Source organism: Ostrea edulis, chromosome 3 (genome assembly GCF_947568905.1).
Source record: "Ostrea edulis chromosome 3, xbOstEdul1.1, whole genome shotgun sequence".
Taxonomy (NCBI): domain Eukaryota; kingdom Metazoa; phylum Mollusca; class Bivalvia; order Ostreida; family Ostreidae; genus Ostrea; species Ostrea edulis.
The window spans coordinates 42,699,038-42,715,122 of NC_079166.1; the positions used below are offsets into that span (position 1 = coordinate 42,699,038).

At 35.6% G+C, this 16,085-nt stretch overlaps 1 protein-coding gene across 1 annotated transcript in view; it reads left to right on the forward strand.

Annotated features, from left to right (window-relative positions):
* The window catches only part of LOC125676486 (uncharacterized), a 148,853-nt gene that overhangs the window by 110,054 nt on the left and 22,714 nt on the right, over positions 1–16,085 (forward strand). Inside the window, exon 39 of the mRNA XM_056157773.1 lies at positions 13,348–13,518. Within this exon, the coding sequence (XP_056013748.1) occupies positions 13,348–13,518 (171 nt within the window). The remainder of the gene's footprint in view (positions 1–13,347; positions 13,519–16,085) is intronic.

Consider the following 16,085-nt stretch of genomic DNA (forward strand, 5'->3'; position numbering starts at 1 on the left):
ATTGAGAAATGTAATGTTGTTGCTTACCATCACGGCCAAGTGCTAGTTGTCATCAAACACGAGCACAGTTCTTATGATGAGGCTCACATCATCTGTAAATTGTAGATAAAAGAATTAGACAAAGCAAAAGTGATTTGGCAAGAGATTGAGAAATGTAATGATGTTCTTACCATCAGGTCAAGTGCTAGTTGTCACCACACACCAGGACAGTACATGTGATGTTTGGCACATCATTAAATTTTGTAATAACTACATCAACAGATTAGAGAAATAACAGATTTGATGGTTGAGAAGTAAAAATTTGACGAGAGATTGAGAAATGTAATTTTCTTGCTTACCATCATGGCCAACTGCTAGTTGTCATCAAACACGAGTACAGTTCTTATGATGAGGCTCAAATCATCTGTAAATTGTAGATAAAAGAATTAGACAAAGAAAAAGTGATTTGGCAAGAGATTGAGAAATGTAATGATGTTCTTACCATCAGGGGCAAGTGCTAGTTGTCATCACACACCAGCACAGTGCGCGTGATGGTAAGCACATCAATTCTGATAACTAGATGAGGATAGGAAGAGAGTAGAGAAATAACAGATTTGTTGGTTCAGAAGTAAAGATTTGATTAAGAAGAGATTGAGATATGTAATAATCTTCTTACCATCAGGGGCAAGTGCTAGTTGTCATCACACACCAGCACAGTACATGTGATGGTTGGCAAATCATTTGTGATAACTACATCAGATTAATAACAGATTTGATGGTTGAGAAGTAAAAATTGGACGAGAGATTGAGAAATGTAATGTTGCTTACCATCAGGGCCAAGTGCTAGTTGTCATCAAACACGAGCACAGTTCTTATGATGAGGCTCGCATCATCTGTAAATTGTAGATAAAAGAATTAGACAAAGCAAAAGTGATTTGGCAAGAGATTGAGAAATGTAATGATTTTCTTACCATCAGGTCAAGTGCTAGTTGTCACAACACACCAGGACAGTACATGTGATGTTTGGCACATCATTAAATTTTGTAATAACTACATCAACAGATTAGAGAAATAACAGATGTGATGGTTGAGAAGTAAAAATTTGACGAGAGATTGAGAAATGTAATGATGTTCTTACCATCAGGGGCACAATTCTTATGATGAGGAGCACATCATCTGTAAATTGTAGATAAAAGAATTAGACAAAGAAAAAGTGGTTTGGCAAGAGATTGAGAAATGTAATGATGTTCTTACCATTAGGTCAAGTGCTAGTTGTCACCACACACCAGGAAAGTACATGTGATGTTTGGCACATCATTAAATTTTGTAATAACTACATCAACAGATTAGAGAAATAACAGATTTGATGGTTGAGAAGTAAACATTTGATGAGAGATTGAGAAATGTAATGATGTTCTTACCATCAGGGGCACAGTTCTTATGATGAGGAGCACATCATCTGTAAATTGTAGATAAGAGAATTAAATAAAGTGAAAAGATTAAAGAATTTAAAGATTTTATAGTGGAAAAGTGTAGATTAAGTGGAAGATTGAGAAATGTAATGTTGTTACCATTAGGGGCAAGTGCTAGTTGTCATCACACACCAGCACAGTGCACGTGATGGGAAGCACATCAATTCTGATAACTAGATGAGGATAGGAAGAGACTGGAGATATTACAGATTTGTTGGTTCAGAAGTAAAGATTTGATTAAGAAGAGAAATGTAATAATGTTCTTACCATCAGGGGCAAGTGCTAGTTGTCATCACACACCAGCACAGTACATGTGATGTTTGGCACATCATTAAATTTTGTAATAACTACATCAACAGATTAGAGAAATAACAGATTTGATGGTTGAGAAGTAAAAATTTGACGAGAGATTGAGAAATGTAATGATGTTCTTACCATCAGGGGCACAGTTCTTATGATGAGGAGCACATCATCTGTAAATTGTAGATAAGAGAATTAAATAAAGTGAAAAGATTAAAGAATTTAAAGATTTTATAGTGGAAAAGTGTAGATTAAGTGGAAGATTGAGAAATGTAATGTTGTTACCATTAGGGGCAAGTGCTAGTTGTCATCACACACCAGCACAGTGCACGTGATGGGAAGCACATCAATTCTGATAACTAGATGAGGATAGGAAGAGACTGGAGATATTACAGATTTGTTGGTTCAGAAGTAAAGATTTGATTAAGAAGAGAAATGTAATAATGTTCTTACCATCAGGGGCAAGTGCTAGTTGTCATCACACACCAGGACAGTACATGTGATGTTTGGCACATCATTAAATTTTGTAATAACTACATCAACAGATTAGAGAAATAACAGATTTGATGGTTGAGAAGTAAACATTTGACGAGAGATTGAGAAATGTAATGATGTTCTTACCATCAGGGGCACAGTTCTTATGATGAGGAGCACATCATCTGTAAATTGTAGATAAGAGAATTAAATAAAGTGAAAAGATTAAAGAAAATAAAGATTTTATAGTAGAAAAGTGTAGATTAAGTGGAAGATTGAGAAATGTAATGTTGTTACCATTAGGGGTAAGTGCTAGTTGTCATCACACACCAGCACAGTGCGCGTGATGGTAAGCACATCAATTCTGATAACTAGATGAGGATAGGAAGAGAGTAGAGAAATAACAGATTTGTTGGTTCAGAAGTAAAGATTTGATTAAGAAGAGATTGAGATATGTAATAATGTTCTTACCATCAGGGGCAAGTGCTAGTTGTCATCACACACCAGCACAGTACATGTGATGGTTGGCACATCATTTGTGATAACTACATCAGATTAATAACAGATTTGATGGTTGAGAAGTAAAAATTGGACGAGAGATTGAGAAATGTAATGTTGCTTACCATCAGGGCCAAGTGCTAGTTGTCATCAAACACGAGCACAGTTCTTATGATGAGGCTCGCATCATCTGTAAATTGTAGATAAAGGAATTAGACAAAGCAAAAGTGATTTGGCAAGAGATTGAGAAATGTAATGATGTTCTTACCATCAGGTCAAGTGCTAGTTGTCACCACACACCAGGACAGTACATGTGATGTTTGGCACATCATTAAATTTTGTAATAACTACATCAACATATTAGAGAAATAACAGATTTGATGGTTGAGAAGTAAAAATTTGACGAGAGATTGAGAAATGTAGTGATGTTCTTACCATCAGGGGCACAATTCTTATGATGAGGAGCACATCATCTGTAAATTGTAGATAAAAGAATTAGACAAAGAAAAAGTGGTTTGGCAAGAGATTGAGAAATGTAATGATGTTCTTACCATTAGGTCAAGTGCTAGTTGTCACCACACACCAGGAAAGTACATGTGATGTTTGGCACATCATTAAATTTTGTAATAACTACATCAACAGATTAGAGAAATAACAGATTTGATGGTTGAGAAGTAAAAATTGGACGAGAGATTGAGAAATGTAATGATGTTCTTACCATCAGGGGCACAATTCTTATGATGAGGAGCACATCATCTGTAAATTGTAGATAAAAGAATTAGACAAAGAAAAAGTGGTTTGGCAAGAGATTGAGAAATGTAATGATGTTCTTACCATTAGGTCAAGTGCTAGTTGTCACCACACACCAGGACAGTACATGTGATGTTTGGCACATCATTAAATTTTGTAATAACTACATCAACAGATTAGAGAAATAACAGATTTGATGGTTGAGAAGTAAACATTTGACGAGAGATTGAGAAATGTAATGATGTTCTTACCATCAGGGGCACAGTTCTTATGATGAGGAGCACATCATCTGTAAATTGTAGATAAGAGAATTAAATAAAGTGAAAAGATTAAAGAATTTAAAGATTTTATAGTGGAAAAGTGTAGATTAAGTGGAAGATTGAGAAATGTAATGTTGTTACCATTAGGGGCAAGTGCTAGTTGTCATCACACACCAGCACAGTGCACGTGATGGGAAGCACATCAATTCTGATAACTAGATGAGGATAGGAAGAGACTGGAGAAATGACAGATTTGTTGGTTCAGAAGTAAAGATTTGATTAAGAAGAGAAATGTAATAATGTTCTTACCATCAGGTCAAGTGCTAGTTGTCACCACACACCAGGACAGTACATGTGATGTTTGGCACATGATTAAATTTTGTAATAACTACAACAGATTAGAGAAATAACAGATTTGATGGTTGAGAAGTAAAAATTTGACGAGAGATTGAGAAATGTAGTGATGTTCTTACCATCAGGGGTAAGTGCTAGTTGTCATCACACACCAGCACAGTTCTTATGATGAGGAGCACATCATCTGTAAATTGTAGATAAGAGAATTAAATAAAGTGAAAAGAATTTAAAGATTTAATAGTGAAAAAGTGTAGATTAAGTGGAAGATTGAGAAATGTAATGTTCTTACCATTAGGGGCAAGTGCTAGTTGTCATCACACAACAGCACAGTGCACGTGATGGGAACCACATCAATTCTGATAACTAGATGAGGATAGGAAGAGAGTAGAGAAATAACAGATTTGTTGGTTCAGAAGTAAAGATTTGATTAAGAAGAGATTGAGATATGTAATAATGTTCTTACCATCAGGGGCAAGTGCTAGTTGTCATCACACACCAGCACAGTACATGTGATGGTTGGCGCATCATTTGTGATAACTACATCAGATAAATAACAGATTTGATTGCTGAGAAGTAAAAATTTGACGAGAGATTGAGAAATGTAATGTTCTTGCTTACCATCAGGGCCAAGTGCTAGTTGTCATCAAACACGAGCACAGTTCTTATGATGAGGCTCACATCATCTGTAAATTGTAGATAAAAGAATTAGACAAAGCAAAAGTGATTTGGCAAGAGATTGAGAAATGTAATGATGTTCTTACCATCAGGTCAAGTGCTAGTTGTCACCACACACCAGGACAGTACATGTGATGGTTGGCACATCATTAAATTTTGTAATAACTACATCAACAGATTAGAGAAATAACAGATTTGATGGTTGAGAAGTAAAAATTTGATGAGAGATTGAGAAATGTAATGATGTTCTTACCATCAGGGGCAAGTGCTAGTTGTCATCACACACCAGCAAAGTTCTTATGATGAGGATCACATCATCTGTAAATTGTAGATAAGAGAATTAAATAAAGTGAAAAAAATTTAAAGATTTGATAGTGAAAAAGTATAGATTAAGTGGAAGATTGAGAAATGTAATGTTCTTACCATCAGGGGCAAGTGCTAGTTGTCATCACACACCAGCACAGTGCACGTGATGGGAAGCACATCAATTCTGATAACTAGATGAGGATAGGAAGAGACTAGAGAAATGACAGATTTGTTGGTTCAGAAGTAAAGATTTGATTAAGAAGAGATTGAGATATGTAATAATGTTCTTACCATCAGGGGCAAGTGCTAGTTGTCATCACACACTAGGACAGTACATGTGATGGTTGGCACATCATTTGTGATAACTATATCAGATTAATAACAGATTTGATGGTTGAGAAGTAAAAATTTGACGAGAGATTGAGAAATGTAATGTTGTTGCTTACCATCAGGGCCAAGTGCTAGTTGTCATCAAACACGAGCACAGTTCTTATGATGAGGATCACATCATCTGTAAATTGTAGATAAAAGAATTAGACAAAGCAAAAGTGATTTGGCAAGAGATTGAGAAATGTAATGATGTTCTTACCATCAGGTCAAGTGCTAGTTGTCACCACACACCAGGACAGTACATGTGATGTTTTGCACATCATTAAATTTTGTAATAACTACATCAACAGATTAGAGAAATAACAGATGTGATGGTTGAGAAGTAAAAATGTGACGAGAGATTGAGAAATGTAATGATGTTCTTACCATCAGGGGCACAGTTCTTATGATGAGGAGCACATCATCTGTAAATTGTAGATAAGAGAATTAAAGAATTTAAAGATTTTATAGTGGAGAAGTGTAGATTAAGTGGAAGATTGAGAAATATAATGTTGTTACCATTAGGGGCAAGTGCTAGTTGTCATCACACACCAGCACAGTGCACGTGATGGGAAGCACATCAATTCTGATAACTAGATGAGGATAGGAAGAGAGTAGAGAAATAACAGATTTGTTGGTTCAGAAGTAAAGATTTGATTAAGAAGAGAAATGTAATAATGTTCTTACCATCAGGGGCAAGTGCTAGTTGTCATCACACACCAACACAGTACATGTGGTGGTTGTTACATGATTTGTGATACTTACATCAGATAAATAAATTAGATTTGATGGTTGAGAAGTAAAAATTTGACGAGAGATTGAGAAATGTAATGTTGTTGCTTACCATCAGGGCCAAGTGCTAGTTGTCATCAAACACGAGCACAGTTCTTATGATGAGGATCACATCATCTGTAAATTGTAGATAAAAGAATTAGACAAAGAAAAAGTGATTTGGCAGGAGATTGAGAAATGTAATGATGTTCTTACCATCAGGTCAAGTGCTAGTTGTCACCACACACCAGGACAGTACATGTGATGTTTGGCACATCATTAAATTTTGTAATAACTACATCAACAGATTAGAGAAATAACAGATTTGATGGATGAGAAGTAAAAATTTGACGAGAGATTGAGAAATGTAATGATGTTCTTACCATCAAGGGCACAGTTCTTATGATGAGGAGCACATCATCTGTAAATTGTAGATAAGAGAATTAAATAAAGTGAAAAGATTAAAGAATTTAAAGATTTTATAGTGGAAAAGTGTAGATTAAGTGGAAGATTGAGAAATGTAATGTTGTTACCATTAGGGGCAAGTGCTAGTTGTCATCACACTCCAGCACAGTGCACGTGATGGGAAGCACATCAATTCTGATAACTAGATGAGGATAGGAAGAGACTAGAGAAATTACAGATTTGTTGGTTCAGAAGTAAAGATTTGATTAAGAAGAGAAATGTAATAATGTTCTTACCATCAGGGGCAAGTTCTAGTTGTCATCACACACCAGCACAGTACATGTGGTGGTTGTTACATGATTTGTGATAACTACATCAGATAAGTAAATTAGATTTGATGGTTGAGAAGTAAAAATTTGACGAGAGATTGAGAAATGTAATGATGTTCTTACCATCAGGGGCACAGTTCTTATGATGAGGAGCACATCATCTGTAAATTGTAGATAAGAGAATTAAATAAAGTGAAAAGATTTGATAGTGAAAAAGTATAGATTAAGTGGAAGGTTGAGAAATGTAATGTTCTTACCATCAGGGGCAAGTGCTAGTTGTCATCACACACCAGCACAGTGCACGTGATGGGAAGCACATCAATTCTGATAACTAGATGAGGATAGGAAGAGACTAGAGAAATAACAGATTTGTTGGTTCAGAAGTAAAGATTTGTTTAAGAAGAGATTGAGAAATGTAATAATGTTCTTTCCATTAGGCTAAGTGCTAGTTGTCACCACACACCAGAACAGTACATGTGATGTTTGGCACATCATTAAATTTTGTAATAACTACATCAACAGATTAGAGAAATAACAGATTTGATGGTTGAGAAGTAAAAATTTGACGAGAGATTGAGAAATGTAATGATGTTCTTACCATCATAGGCAAATATTTGTCATCATACATCAGTACAGTATGATGAGGAGGACCTCATTTATAAATTGTAGATAAGAGAATTAAATAAAGTGAAAAGATTTAAGAATTTATAGATTTGATGGTGAAAAAGTAAAGATTAAGTGGAAGATTGAGAAATGTAATGTTCTTACCATCAGGGGCAAGGGCTAGTTATCATCACACACCAGCACAGTGCACGTGATGGGAAGCACATCAATTCTGATAACTGGATGAGGATAGGAAGAGACTAGAGAAATAACAGATTTGTTGGTTCAGAAGTAAAGATTTGATTAAGAAGAGATTGAGAAATGTAATAATGTTCTGACCATCAGGGGCAAGTGCTAGTTGTCATCACACACCAGCACAGTACATGTGATGGTTGGCACATCATTTGTGATAATATTCTTAACATTAGGGGCAAGTTCTAGTTGTCATCACATACCAGCACAGTACGCTTGGTGGGAAGCACATTATTTCTGATATCTAGAGTTAGCAATGTAATTACATAAAAGTTTATTGATGTAATTTGCCGAGTGTTAGTTTCAATCACACTCAAACACGTTACATGTGATGAGGGGCAAATCATTTATGAACAGATGAAAGAATTTAGTGGAAGGTAAAGATTAAATGGACGATTGAGAAATGTAATGTTCTTGCCATCAGGTGCAAGTGCTAGTTGTCATCACACACCAGCACCATGCACGTGAGGTAAGCACATCATTTGTGATAACTAGAGGAAATTACGGATTTATTAATGGTAAGATAAAGATAGGACCAAAGATTTACCCAGAGGTTGAGAAATGTATTAATGTTTTTACCATCAGGGGCAACATCTAGTTGTCATTACACACCAGTTTGATACATCAAGGTGCTTACAGACAAACATGTTTATTTATCGAATGCCAGCACCTGGTACATATTTTTGTGATTGGTATGTAAAACGACCGAATGGTAAACAGATTTCCAAGGGGAGAATTAAACAAATGACCAGAAGATGCAAAATATACTACTCAAAATTTGATAAGGACCGTAGATATTTTTCTGTTTAAAAATTTAATAACTGGCAATATTGTGTCCAAGTGAAATCAAAAATGTCTACAACAACTTGCACGTGCATTTCATGGCATGGGAAATGCGTTTTTCATCACAGTTTATGCTTTTGCTACCATTGCACGATTTTCACTCAGGCATCGGTGTCTGATTCTTTATAAAATTTCAAACTCACTTGAGTGTTTACACTACATTTATCAACACAATGCCCCCTCAACGTGACGACAAAACAACTGGGCAGATGTATTGGAATCCTTGACACTGGCTATTCACAACGTAACGTTGCAAATGCACTGAACGTCAGCCAGAGCGTTGTAAACAGGGCCTGGAACCGACAGCAAACTTTTGGTACAGCAGCACACTGACATGGGGGTGGTCGTCAGAGGTTGACAACCCAACGCCATTTTGTGGCTCTTCAGGCACGACGCCATCCCTTCTGGACAGCAATCAGTCTACGTAACGCCACGGGGGTGAATGTGTCCACTCAGACGATACGGAATCGGCTTCACAATGCAGGTGTTCGACTCCCTCTGACTGTTCGACACCGGTGGGAGCGATTGGACTGGGCTGAAGATCGTGTCACTTGGACACAGAACGATTGGGTTCAAGTTCTGTTCACCGATGAGTCCAGGTATTGTTTACAGACAGGAGGCACCGAGTGTGGCGACGACAACGTGAAGTTTCCATGATGTGAACATGACCGTTGTGGTGGTGGTTCCATCATTGTCTGGGGTGGATTCAGCAGGGGTGGAAGAACACATCTTCATGTCCTGGAGAGAGGAACAATGACGGGGGTGCGGTACCGGGATTAGATCCTCAATGTTTACGTCAGACCCTACGCTGGTGCTGTTGGCCCTGAGTTCATCCTGATGGATGATAATGCCCGTCCTCATCGCGCCAGGGTGGTGCAGCAGTACCTTCAGCAGGAGACAATTGGCCAGCGCACTCGCCGGACTTGAACCCGATTGAGCATGTATGGAACATGCTGCAGGTTGCCCTTTCACGCCGTAGAGCACAACCCACGACTTTGGCAGAGCTCAGAAACGCCCTCGTGGAAGAGTGGAACAACCTTCCTATTGGAAACATCCGGGTGCTTATTGACATCATGGCTTCATTGATGCAAGGGGAGGCCATACCCGGTATTGACACTTCATTGACTAAGTGTAATGATGGACTATCCCCAAAAACTGTAATTCTTTCTCTGGTTTGATCTTAACTTTTTGTAATGAAATGCCTTTTGGTGTTATCAGATTTCAAGCATTCATGCTGTTCATGAATTTTCATTACACACATATAACTTCACAGTACATTTGATGGGGAGCACATGATCTGTAAATTGTAGTTTTAGATGTAATGTGATCACTATCACAGGCAAGTGTAAGTGGTTATCACACCCTAACACGTTGCATGTGATGGGAAGCACATCACTTTGATTGACAAGTAAAAAGAATTTTCTAGTGAATATAATGAAAGATTGAGAAGATTGAGAAATGATGTTCTTACCATCAGGGGCAAGTGCTAGTTGTCATCACACACCAGCACTGTGCACATGAGGTAAGCACATCATTTGTGATAACTAGATGAGGAGACTAAGGAAATTACAGATTCAGTAATGGTAAAGTAAAGATAGGACCAAATGTTTTGAGATGTAATAATGAGCTTACCATCACTGGCAAGAGCTAGTTATCATCACACACCAGCACAGTGCATGCGATGGGAAGCACATCAATTCTGATAACTAGATGAGGATAGGAAGAGACTAGAAAAATAATAGATTTGATGGTTCAGAAGTAAAAATTTGACTAAAAGTGGAGAAATGTAATAATGTTCTTACCATCAGGGGCAAGTGCTAGTTTTCACCACACTAGTACATTACATCAGATGGAAAGCACATCATTTCTTGATAACAGATTAGATGGTTGAGAAGTGAAGATTTGATTAAGAAGAGATTGAGAAATGTAATAATGTTTTTAGCATCAAGGGTAAGTAAGTACTAGACACACCAGCACAGAAAATGTGATGGAGAGTATATCATTTGTAATTGGTAGTTGAAAAGATGAAAGAATTTACAGGTTTCCTTGTGAACAATTAAGGATTTGACTAGTAATTGAGAAGTGTAATGATTTTCTTACCATCAGGGGCAAGTGCTAGTTGTCATCACACACCAGCACAGTACTTGTGATGGTGAGCACATCATTTGTGATTGGTAAGTGAAAAGATTAAAGAATTTACCCATTTACTAGTGGATACGAAAAGATTTAGAAATGTAATGTTCTTAATATTGGGGGCAAGTGCTATTGTTATCATCACACACCAGCACAGTACATGTGAAACTACATAAAAAGAGAAATAACAAATTTGATGTTTGAGAAATATATAAAGATTTGACTAGAGATCGAGAAATGTATAATGATGTTCCTATCATGACGGGCAAGTGCTAATTGTCATCACAAAGCAACATATATCTTAATAAGGTGCTGACAGGCAAACTTGTTTTTAATCTCATACCAGTAACTTATATATTTTTGAGGATATCGATTGTGATTGTGAAACATATTTTGAGGAAGCTTAAAAACCTGATCCAGAGTAGATGAACCTGCATGAGTAGATGAACATGAAGCACCAGTTGTCTTTGTGATCGGGACATAAAACAAAATATACCAGATGGTGTGTTAATATAATAATGCCCTGTATAGCACATCATTTCTGATAACCACATCAACAGATTAGAGGAATAACAGATTTGATGGTTCTGAAGTAAGGATTTGACTAGAAATTGAGAAATGTAATGATGTTCTTACCATCAGGGGCAAGTGATAGTTGTCATCACACACCAGCACAGTACATTTGATGGGTAGCACATCATCTGTAAATTGTAGTTTTAGATGTAATGTGATCACTATCACAGGCAAGTGTAAGTGGTTATCACACACACGTTGCATGTCATGGGGAGCACATCACTGTGATTGACAAGTAAAAAGAATTTTCTAGTGAATATAATGAAAGATTGAGAAGATTGAGAAATGATGTTCTTACCATCAGGGGCAAGTGCTAGTTGTCATCACACACCAGCACCGTGCACATGAGGTAAGCACATCATTTGTGATAACTAGATGAGGAGACTAAGGAAATTACAGATTCAATAATGGTAAAGTAAAGATAGGACCAAATGTTTTGAGATGTAATAATGAGCTTACCATCACTGGCAAGAGCTAGTTATCATCATACACCAGCACAGTGCACGTGATGGGAAGCACATCAATTCTGATAACTAGATGAAGATAGGAAGAGACTAGAAAAATAATAGATTTGATGGTTCAGAAGTAAAAATTTGACTAAAAGTGGAGAAATGTAATAATGTTCTTACCATCAGGGGCAAGTGCTAGTTTTCACCACACTAGTACATTACATCAGATGGAAAGCACATCATTTCTTGATAACAGATTAGATGGTTGAGAAGTAAAGATTTGATTAAGAAGAGATTGAGAAATGTAATAATGTTTTTAGCATCAAGGGTAAGTACTAGACACACCAGCACAGAAAATGTGATGGAGAGTATATCATTTGTAATTGGTAGTTGAAAAGATGAAAGAATTTACAGGTTTCCTTGTGAACAATTAAGGATTTGACTAGTAATTGAGAAGTGTAATGATTTTCTTACCATCAGGGGCAAGTGCTAGTTGTCATCACACACCAGCACAGTACTTGTGATGGTGAGCATATCATTTGTGATTGGTAAGTGAAAAGATTAAAGAATTTACCCATTTACTAGTGGATACGTAAAGATTTAGAAATGTAATGTTCTTAATATTGGGGGCAAGTGCTATTGTTATCATCACACACCAGCACAGTACATGTGAAACTACATAAAAAGAGAAATAACAAATTTGATGTTTGAGAAATATATGAAGATTTGACTAGAGATCGAGAAATGTATAATGATGTTCCTATCATGACATTGTCATCACAAAGCAACATAATATATCTTAATAAGGTGCTGACAGGCAAACTTGTTTTTAATCTCATACCAGCAACTTGTATATTTTTGAGGATATCGTTTGTGATTGTGAGGAAGCTTAGAAATTGTAGTTATTAACTATCCCAGAGTAGATGAACCTGCATGAGTAGATGAACATGAAGCACCAGTTGTCTTTGTGATCGGGACATAAAACAAAATATACCAGATGGTGTTAGATGTTGGACTGGGGGAAGTATATGCTAAATTTTGAGGTTATGTAAGAGTTAGTGGTCAGAACTCGCTGACATCGCTTATGATGGGAAGCATGCATATGGAATAATGGATATATTTGGAACAAGCTACGTAAGATTTAAACACAGCAGGAAATGAAATGGTGTGAGTTGTCAATACACATCAGCACATTGCAGATGATAGGAGTTTCATACCTGATGTTTTCACAAAGAATTCTCGGAAATTGAGGAATAAGATAATGCAGTACCAGTCAAAGAGTGTATTGAGGGTTGATTATACAGGCTATCAATGAATATAAAATCCCAATATTGATAGTAACAGGGTATTATCTAACACATGTTAGTAACAAAAGAGAACCAAACGCAAATGAAACACATATTAATTTAATTACATTGGACCTTTTTTGATGTTAATATACCCGACACTAAGGCTCAAATCAAAATTCAATTGTTTTCCGAATAATATAATTATTCCGAAATTAAGAAATACCCTGTTTAGCAAGTAACTTATAATTTTGAATTGTTGACAGGATGGGAATGTCCAGTGTCTGAGGAAGACCTGCGCTGAGCAGTGTACACACCCCTCGTCTACTGATGGATGTTGCCCGACATGTAACGACTGTCTGTATGACAACATGATACAGAAACATGGACAGTTATTTACTCCACAGTCTGACTCCTGCCAACAGTGTCAATGCAGGGTAAGGCTTTGCATTGCTATTCTTCATTTCAGATTCATGCAAAAAGGATAATTTTAAAAGTTCAGAAAACATTCAGAACTTTGGTAAGAAACGTCTAAAACGACATAATCCTATCAAAAATGTAAGTTTAGAAAATTTGACACAATTCATTTAATAAGTTATTCTCACATCATATTTTGCGATGGTAACAGGACATTTTGACCCAAGACAGATCGCAGTGCAAAACATTCCAGATATTGTCCAATAGAACTATGAAGCATTTGATTTCATGTGAAATATTGCATGTTTAATTGGATGTTAACTAAAGGCCTAATAGCTTTTCTTACCCTAATTAATATGCATCATTAATGAATTAGTAAAAATCGTTCTATTTTGATAACAACCATATTAAGCATCTCGGACCAGACACTTGACCACTGAGATTTTATCCTTTTCTATTTTACAAAGATATTTAATTATCAACCCCTAGATCTGCTACTGAATAAAGAGTGTACCATTAACAAATATTCCATTTCCTTGTATAAAAGAAAAGACATATGTAAATCTCATTTCTGGACACGAGGTTATGAACTGACACTTTTCTTCATGATATTTCATGAGACATTCTTAAACGGCTATCTTTACAAAGGCATAAACACAGGAAACGTAAATATTTATACATGTATGTCAAGGGTTCTCAATATTTATTATAAGAATAATAAATAACGTTTTTCAGTGAACATGAACTGAAAATTGCTGATTTTGCTGGCATATTCCATGATTGTGTGTCAACAAATGCAGAGCATCATGCCATGTTCTCTGAAAATTGTTATATTTGCTATTGTTTCTATATTCCTTCTTTTTCCTAATCAAGTTAATTGAGGTTTTCCCTTATTATGTACACAGTGGGGAGAAATTATATGTAAATGTTTGACCCTCCAAAACATTTAGATAATTAAATACATATTTTGAAATTTATATTTACAATACTTCTAATGATGAAACTAGTTAATTATATTCAATCAGCATTGTGATATAATTGCAACTTTTGAATACATAGCTTTCTTATTTCATTTGTGTATTTCTTGTGACAACTTTTTTTCTCTAGTAATGAATTTGACCTCATGACCTTCACCATGGACTTTGACCTATTTTTTTTTTAAAAATAACTTGGGCATAACTTTTGAATGCTTAGTGTTAGGGCTTTCTTATGCAACATGTGTATTCCTTGAAAAAAGACATCAGAAATATTTCATCTCATGACCTTCACCTTAAAGGTTGACATAACCATGGTTTGAATGCTTAGTACTAGCACTTTCATATTCAACATTTGACAAAGGGGGGGGGGGGGGGGGGGTGCAGAATTATTGACCCTACAACCTTCACCTTGGAGTTTGACTTACTTCTGAAAACTTTGCCATAATTTTTAATAGCTTAGTGTCATGGCTTTTATATTTCTCACATGTGTATTCCTTGTGACAAGGCCTTTATTTTGGTACCAGGATTATTTTTGCTAAACATCATCTCATATTAAGGAGTCCCATTATTTACTCCATGATATTGACATCATGTATTCACACCCTGCACCCATGTACATTATAGTTTCAATCATTGGACCTAATTATATTACTTATTAAAGTTCAATAAATTGTTTGAAGTGTTTATAATGGTTTATTACTATTATATTACACAAACTATGTGTAAAAGAATTTTACTTTTAATCAGCATGAAATTTTTATGGACAATAATTAATTTACAAAATATAGAAAGCAATATTTGCACAACAGACAATGTATCAAATATTAATGAATACTTATAATACAGAGATGCAATGTCTTTGAGCAAAACGTCTTTTCGGGTTAAACCATCACACCCACACTCTTGTGTCACTACACCAAAATCGGTTATGGGGTGAATTATTAGCACTGCTTTTTGAGAATATCTTTTGTATAGAATTAATTGATTCTTGTTGGTAATGTCAAAGACAATTTAAAGAGGAATATTGCCAATGCAGATTTAAAAAAAAAAAAAAAAAAAAGACAAGAAAGAAAAAAGAATAGGACTTAATTTCCTGGATTTGCACACACAATGAACTATAATTACAAGATTAATGTATAAATGTCTAGTGCAAACATGAAGAGCAGATTTAAAAACCTTTTCTTAGTTTATCATCAACTCATGGTGGTCAATTAAATAGAATCAAGTTAATAAGGCTATTAGATATTGTATTATTACAGTAGTTTAAATCACAAAACAATTATTGTGGTGACTTATGCTGCCAGTGTCAACACATTTTAACAGTTTGAATGAAATACTGCTTGTACAAGATTTAATGTAATTTTGTTTCTGGTAAAAAGAATAGAATTAAAGAGAAAGTTTACAAAAATATCCCTGTCTACAGGGGTTTATCAAATCATTACAGTGTAAGAATTTGATTAATGAAAGTTTATGTAGAATTCCACTGTCTACAAAAGATTTCTTAGAGAAAGTTTTAATGAAATATTTGGGGTCTAAATTTAATACCTTAAAGAATTGAATATTATAAGACAATAAGAACCCTACCTTGCCTGCTCTTCATCTTTGGATCC